This window comes from Camellia sinensis, chromosome 11 (assembly GCF_055761805.1).
Source record: "Camellia sinensis isolate YWXY chromosome 11, ASM5576180v1, whole genome shotgun sequence".
In the NCBI taxonomy this organism is placed as follows: domain Eukaryota; kingdom Viridiplantae; phylum Streptophyta; class Magnoliopsida; order Ericales; family Theaceae; genus Camellia; species Camellia sinensis.
Window position 1 is genome coordinate 164974353 of NC_138971.1, and position 6758 is coordinate 164981110.

Sequence of the window (6758 nt, forward strand, 5' to 3'; positions counted from 1 at the left end):
ACCAAAAAAAACAAAAAGCAGCAACTCCAAATTCAATAGAAGGACAAGCAGTAATCTCTTAAGCAAAAAATAAGCAATAATCCCATGTAAAAGTATCTCTAACAGCAACAGTCACCAATTAAAATAGCAACATTAAATACACAACCTCTTTAGACAGAAACATAAGAATGAGGGGAGGTTTTTTTTTTTTTTTTTTGTGAATTGATTAAAACTAAGCATATTTGGAAAAACTGAAAACAAAAAATTGCTAGTACCTTTCCGCGATACCAAGGAAACTTTTGTTCTTAGCCATGGTGATGCAAGGAACGGTGTCCAACCACATAACAAAAATCTGTGAATAAATCTTTGTAGTTTGATTGTGTTAACCACTGCAAAAGGGGGCCAAAAAAGGTGAGAAAAGTTTATGTTAGTTAGAATTGAACAACTTTAATATGATTAAAAGAATTTTGTAGTCTATATTATCTTTGTAAACTCAAACAAACAATAAACAAGAAGTCATATGCCAAGCAACTAAGTAGGTTTCAAAGAAAGAAGTAGCATTATGAATAAATCCAAAGAGCTCTAAATATTCCTAGGGAAATAAAAGAAGAAGAATTGGGGGTGTTTTGTATTCTTTGCATCATCACATTGTATATGAAAATGTAAATCCCACAACAATTGCAGCTATCAAATAGTCCCTCACAATTTTCCAGCTCTTATCCAAAGGCATTGAATGTAGATAAGCATATCTGCCTGACAGTTTGTCTTCACCCAGATCTCTACATGCTATACAAGGCTGAGAAACAACATCATAATATGCATGAATTGCCCCTTCTATGTCAAAGATATCAAGCTTTTGAACTTCAAGAAGCCGATCTAGTAACCCTGATCGGGAAACAGCTTCAGTAACAAGTTGCAGGAAATTCGTTGTGCGTAAGCCATCATCTGCCTGAATAACACACTTGAGTACATCTTCGAATGCATTACCAATCATACAACTAGTAATATCTGCCCCACCACCCAAGCCCCCAAATATGAGGGAACCGTTCAAGAAAACACGAAAATTGTTCTGAGGAGTGCAAAAGAGAGCTGTGATCGCTTTATGTACTCTCTCCTTGGATCCAGAGAGCATATCCAAGGGATCATATTCACTTGTATCTGATATCTAAATAAAAAGCCGAACATATTGAGCCAATACTAAAGTGAAAAATAAATAGCTAATTGAACCAAAGCCAAATATAAATGCTGATTTGTAATGCACATGAACTGAGAGATCCCTCCCATTATAGCTTAGCCTCAAAGAGAATAGTAAGAAAAAAATTACCTCTCTTTGATGCAATTTCAATGACTGGTGCATTTTAAAACGAGTTATTCTCTTTTTAATGGCATTTTCTTCAGATATGAATCTTGAATCTGGAAGAAATCCACATTTGGGCTGTATTTTAGAAACAAGAAGAAAGTGAAGGCAAAAGAAAACAAGTAGCATATTAGATTGTTATGGCGAAACCAAAGAGCAGAAAACCCTAGTCTATCCCGATCCTTCTTCATTCAACTAGTCTATCTTCCTCTACAAAATTATCAAAATCAGAATCAAGAAAAACAAAAAACCGTCAAGAAATTTCAACCAAATCGATTCAAGAATCGATGGATCCGAATCGATGGATCTGAACAAGTAATCGGAATCGAACCTAGTGAATCTCTCAAGGAGAATGAGGAGAGACAGAAAACCCTAGATCTTGGACGGTGACAGAAAATGAGAAGAGAGAGAAATGAAGAGAGAAAGCAGAATGACAGAAAGAGAAATGGAGACGGAGGGAGACGGAGCACGTTATAAAGTGGAATGCGTGTCTTTTAATTTTATTTTATGTCTTCCACAGCGTTTTTCAATAAACGTTGTCTAACAAACGTGGTCATAGGCAACTATTCTTGTAGTGAATATGTGTTAATAAATATGTAATATTTATTAAAACATATTGTAATAGCTTATTGTAAAACATGTTTATTATAACATGTGTTAATAAAACATGTTAATAAGCTATTGTAACTCAATGTCAAATATATAGTAACTCAATGCCAAACAAGATAAAGATGTTACGAAGCTATTGTAACTCAATGCCAAACATATTGTTAGGTCCCTGTGTTGTCAAATCCGGAGACAAAATCTTATGTTGGTTCAAAACTGTGTTTTTCTGTTTTTGTACTGTCCGCTCGAGCGGAGACTCTTGAGCTCGAGCGTAGATTAGCAGGTCACAGTAGTTTGACAGGGCAAGCACAGATTCTGGAAGGTGTGATTTGACGCTCGAGCGAAAACTCCTACGCTCGAGCGCAGCTCTGTTTCTTCGTATGCAGTTTTTGTTCAGTACGCTCGAGCGGGCTATGTTGAGCTCGAGCGGAGATCGCGGTTTCAGATCCTTATTTAAAGCTGCTAACGTTGTTTTGTTGGAGATGTTTTCCTAGATCTGATAAAAACAAACTAGGGTTGAGTTTAAAGTCTTCTTGGGAGATTTTTGAGAGTATTTTCCTTGATGTCTTGAGAAGAGTTCTTCACTCAGGATCTAAAATACATACATCAAGGAGTTGGTTTCTTTATATTCAAGAGAGAGTTCGCTTCGGTGGATTCCGAAGATTCTAGCATATAGTTTCGAAAGGTGTTTGATTCTATATGTGGGTGAGGTTGTGGAATCAACTTCAAGATTGATCAGTTCCGAGATGAAGTCGTGAAAAAGAGTTACAGAAGATTCGGAGACAGATTGACTAAGTTGGGTAATTTGTAAAATATCTTTGTAATCTTTTTACTTCAGTAGTGGATTGATTTATGGCGTTTCGCCCGTGGTTTTTTAATCACAGTTGGAGGTGTCCAATTGTGGTTTTTTCCACGTAAAAATCTTTTGTGTCGATTTATTATTTAATCTGACAAAACAAACAATCTAACTCACTTTCGTAAGTGCTTGTTGATTTAGATTGTGTGTTTTGGATTTTTGGAATTTGGAATATTTTAATCTTGATCTAATCACGAATCACTTAGATTTTCAATTGGTATCAGAGCGGGTCACTCTTTGTTTTTTCAAAACTATAGGAGTGTGATTTTGTGTGATTAGTATCATGGATTCTATTCGTGAAGGTAACTCCACTCATAGACCCCCTTTACTAGACGGTACAAACTATTCTTATTGGAAAGCTCGTATGAGAGCATTTTTAAAATCCATCGATGAGAAAGTTTGGCACTCCGTAATCTTTGGGTGGAGTGAACCTACAATCACCGTTGATGGGATTGATATTCCTAAACCCCTAGATAAATGGGACACAATCGATTACCAGAATTCGAGTTGGAACAGCAAAGCTCTAAACTCCCTCTTCTGCTCTGTCACACCTGAAGAATTCCGTCGAATCTGCACGTGTGAAATAGCAAAAGAGGCGTGGGATATTCTTGAAACGATTCACGAAGGTACCACCTCTGTTAAAAGGGCAAAACTTCAACGTCTCACGTCCGCCTTTGAAACCCTTTTTATGCGCGACGATGAGACGTTCGATGAATTTTATGCAAAACTCAGTGATATCGTGAATTCCTGTTTCACTCTCGGTGAGAAAATCCCGGAAGCAAGAGTTGTTGGAAAAATTTTGAGGTCCCTTCCCGAGAGGTTCCAACCAAAGGTGACAGCCATTGAGGAGGCTCAGAATGTTGATACCCTCAAGCTCGATCAATTGGTTGGAAATTTGCAGACTTATGAAGCCCATCAAATTTCTAAGAAAAAGCAAAAAGAAAATATGGCTTTCACGAGTGCCCATGAGACTGCAAAACCTCCGGAGACTGAATTTGATTTAGAGTCTGAGATGACGGCTATGCTTACAAAACAGTTTAAAAAATTCTTGAAAAAGAAGCCGAATTTCAGAGCCCCTATTTCAAAAGATAAGAGCAATGACAAACCCAAAAATGTTCCACCAAAATTTGCTCAAACTACTGAAAAAAAGATTGTTAGGGGACCAGGGGTAAAGTGTTATGAGTGTCAAGGCTTTGGTCACATTGCCCTTGAATGCCCTTCGAAAAAGAATCGAAAGAAAGTCTACACTGTAACTTGGGATGATGAAAGCGGGTCGGAGCAAGAACCCGAAGAACCTGAATCTGGAGAAGACGGGGATAGTGCTTTCATGGCTTTTTGGTCTACTTTGACACCACCTCCTCCAGAGCCAGCAGAGTTAGCTCGTGGTCAGAATTTGCATCTTCCACCCACCTTTGACGGGAGTAACTACCTGTTTTGGAAAATCAGAATGAGAGCTTTTCTGAGAGCTTTTGATCCAGAAGGCTGGCAGGCCATTGAACAAGATACAGACAGGGCTGACAATCCGAGTAATCAGAGAGCCCTGATCACTATTCGTGGAGCAATCTCTACTGAAGAACAGCAACGGGTTGTTCGTTGCACAAAGGCTAAAGAGGCTTGGGAAATTTTGAGCCAATTCCATGAAAGAGGAAACTCACATTCACCACCATCCAGCGACTTTTCAGTCTTAGTTGCAAGATTGGAGGAGGCAAAGGAGAATGAAGAGCAAAAAGAGGATGATGAGACATCTGAGGATAATGAGGAGATCAATGGCGATGAACTACAACAAGCCTACGAAAAGCTGTACGAGGAATCTTTGAATTTGTCCAAACTCAACGACAGACTCTCTCTCAAGCTCAAGACATGTGAGAGTGAGAATGTCAGGCTGAAAGAAGAACTTGTAGCAGCAAAGCAGAATATTGTCAAGATCTCGAGTGACAGGCAAGACTTATGTGGAAAATTACTATCCTCTGAAACTGAAAGGAATGAACTTCTGAAGGTGTATTCCACATTTGAAGAAAAGCTTGAAAGTCTTGAGCTGTCACAAGCCAGATTGGAAGAGATAATCTGTCAAAAGGATGAAGAGCTTCGGGTTGCTAGAAACACTATTGCCATGTGGAACAAAGGCTCAAAATCCTTAGAAGACATCCTCGGGTCTCAACAAATGGGTTGCGATAAAAGCGGGTTAGGCTATGATGCAACAGCACACAAGGGACAGGCCTCTACTTCACATGACAAGAAGACTCAAGCAAAGGGAAAATTAAAGGTAGACCAGGCTGATCTCTCTATCCGTCTACCGAAAGCTAGTAAAATCAACAAAAATGAGGTAAAACCAGTTTTTATTTGTCATCACTGTGGTAGGTATGGCCACATTCGTCCTTACTGCTTTGAACTCTTTGGTAAGGTGTCTCAAAAGGGTAGAAATTCTAATACTTTTTGGGTTAGGAGACAACCTTACATGTCTAGGCTGAACACCAAGACTAAAAAGGTTTGGATTAGAAAAGAGGATTTGACTTGTTTTGTTGCTCACACTGCTCTAAAAGCACGTGATTCACACATGTGGTATCTTGATAGTGGGTGTTCTCGTCATATGTCCGGTAACAAATCCTACTTCACCTCCCTTGAAAAATATGAAGGAGGAATTGTTACCTTTGGAGACGGTGGCACTTCGAGAGTCATTGGTAAGGGCTCTATAAGTGTTGCAGGTCTTCCCAAGCTAGATAATGTTTTACTAGTTGATGGTCTTAAAGCAAATCTTTTAAGCATTAGTCAAATGTGTGATTCCCATCATGAAGTATTGTTTTCTAAAAATAAATGTGAAATTTTGGATAAAAAAGGAAATACTGTCTTACATGGGGTTCGCACATCTGATAACTGCTATGGGATTGTTACAACTAATGATCTCACTTGTCACTCTGCCATCATTAGTAACATTGATTTGTGGCATCAAAGATTAGGTCACATGAATTTCAATGACCTAACTAAGATTGCCAACAAAGAGCTTGTGAGGGGAATACCTAAACTAGGTAAGACTTTGAGCCAAGTGTGTGGACCATGTCAGCTTGGAAAGCAAACCCGTGCTCCTCATAAAAAAGTGAACAGCTTTACAACCAAACGTCCTCTTGAATTAGTTCACATGGATTTAATGGGTCCTACTCGCACTGAAAGCATCGGAGGTAAAAGATACATTTTTTTAACTGTTGATGATTTTACTCGATTTTCGTGGGTAAATTTTTTAAGAGAAAAATCTGATACGTTTGATGCTTTCCAGGCCTTAGTCCCTAAAATCCAAAATGAACAGGGTGTTTCCATTGGGCGTATCATAAGAATCCGAACTGATCATGGTCGTGAATTTGAAAATAGTTCGTTTTCGGATTTTTGTGATATGCATGGAATCAAGCATGAATTTTCTGCTCCTATTACTCCACAACAAAATGGAGTTGTTGAGAGGAAGAACAGGGTTGTTCAAGAAATGGCTAGGGTCATGCTCCTTAGTAAGAAACTTCCTCCTAAGTTTTGGGCTGAAGCCTTAAATACTGCTGTTTATGTCATAAATCGCGTGTACTTAAGGCCCGGCACTTTACAAACTCCATATGAATTGTGGAAGGGGTTGAAACCTAATGTAAAATACTTCAAAACTTTTGGGAGTAAGTGTTACATCTTCAAAGATAGAGAGCCTTTGGGCAAATTTGACTCCCGAAGTGATGAAGGTATTTTTCTAGGGTATTCAACCACTAGTAGGGCATTTAGAGTCTATAACCTGCGAACTTCATCTTTAATGGAATCTATAAATGTGGTTATAGATGACACAGGTGCACCTACTCCAGCAACAAATGAGGATGATAATGATGAGTCTCCAATCATGGACACAGAATCACAAAATCAAGGAGAAGGTGTGGACCCATCACAAGAAATGGTTACAGAACCATCTTCACAGGTAAGGTCAAGTCCAAAGAGTGCTCC

General features: G+C 38.7%; 1 protein-coding gene across 1 annotated transcript; it reads right to left on the reverse strand.

The window, feature by feature from the left end:
- Nucleotides 1–607: 607 nt before the first annotated feature.
- On the reverse strand, nt 608–1476 carry LOC145803331 (inositol-pentakisphosphate 2-kinase-like). Its single transcript, XM_082896605.1, has 2 exons — nt 1304–1476; nt 608–1144 (listed from the first exon to the last, which is right to left on the reverse strand). Exons 1-2 carry the CDS (start codon nt 1463–1465, stop codon nt 623–625), a joined length of 684 nt encoding a protein of 227 aa, XP_082752731.1. The 5' UTR covers nt 1466–1476; the 3' UTR covers nt 608–622.
- Between the last annotated feature and the right edge of the window lie 5282 nt (nt 1477–6758).

Bases quoted from the DNA above. Each gene is read 5' to 3' on its own strand.
- LOC145803331 (XM_082896605.1), bottom strand. From the start codon at position 1,465: ATGCTACTTGTTTTCTTTTGCCTTCACTTTCTTCTTGTTTCTAAAATA. The intron at 1,145-1,303 runs GTAATTTTTTTC...CTTTTTATTTAG, and splicing joins TGAAATTGCATCAAAGAGAG to ATATCAGATACAAGTGAATA.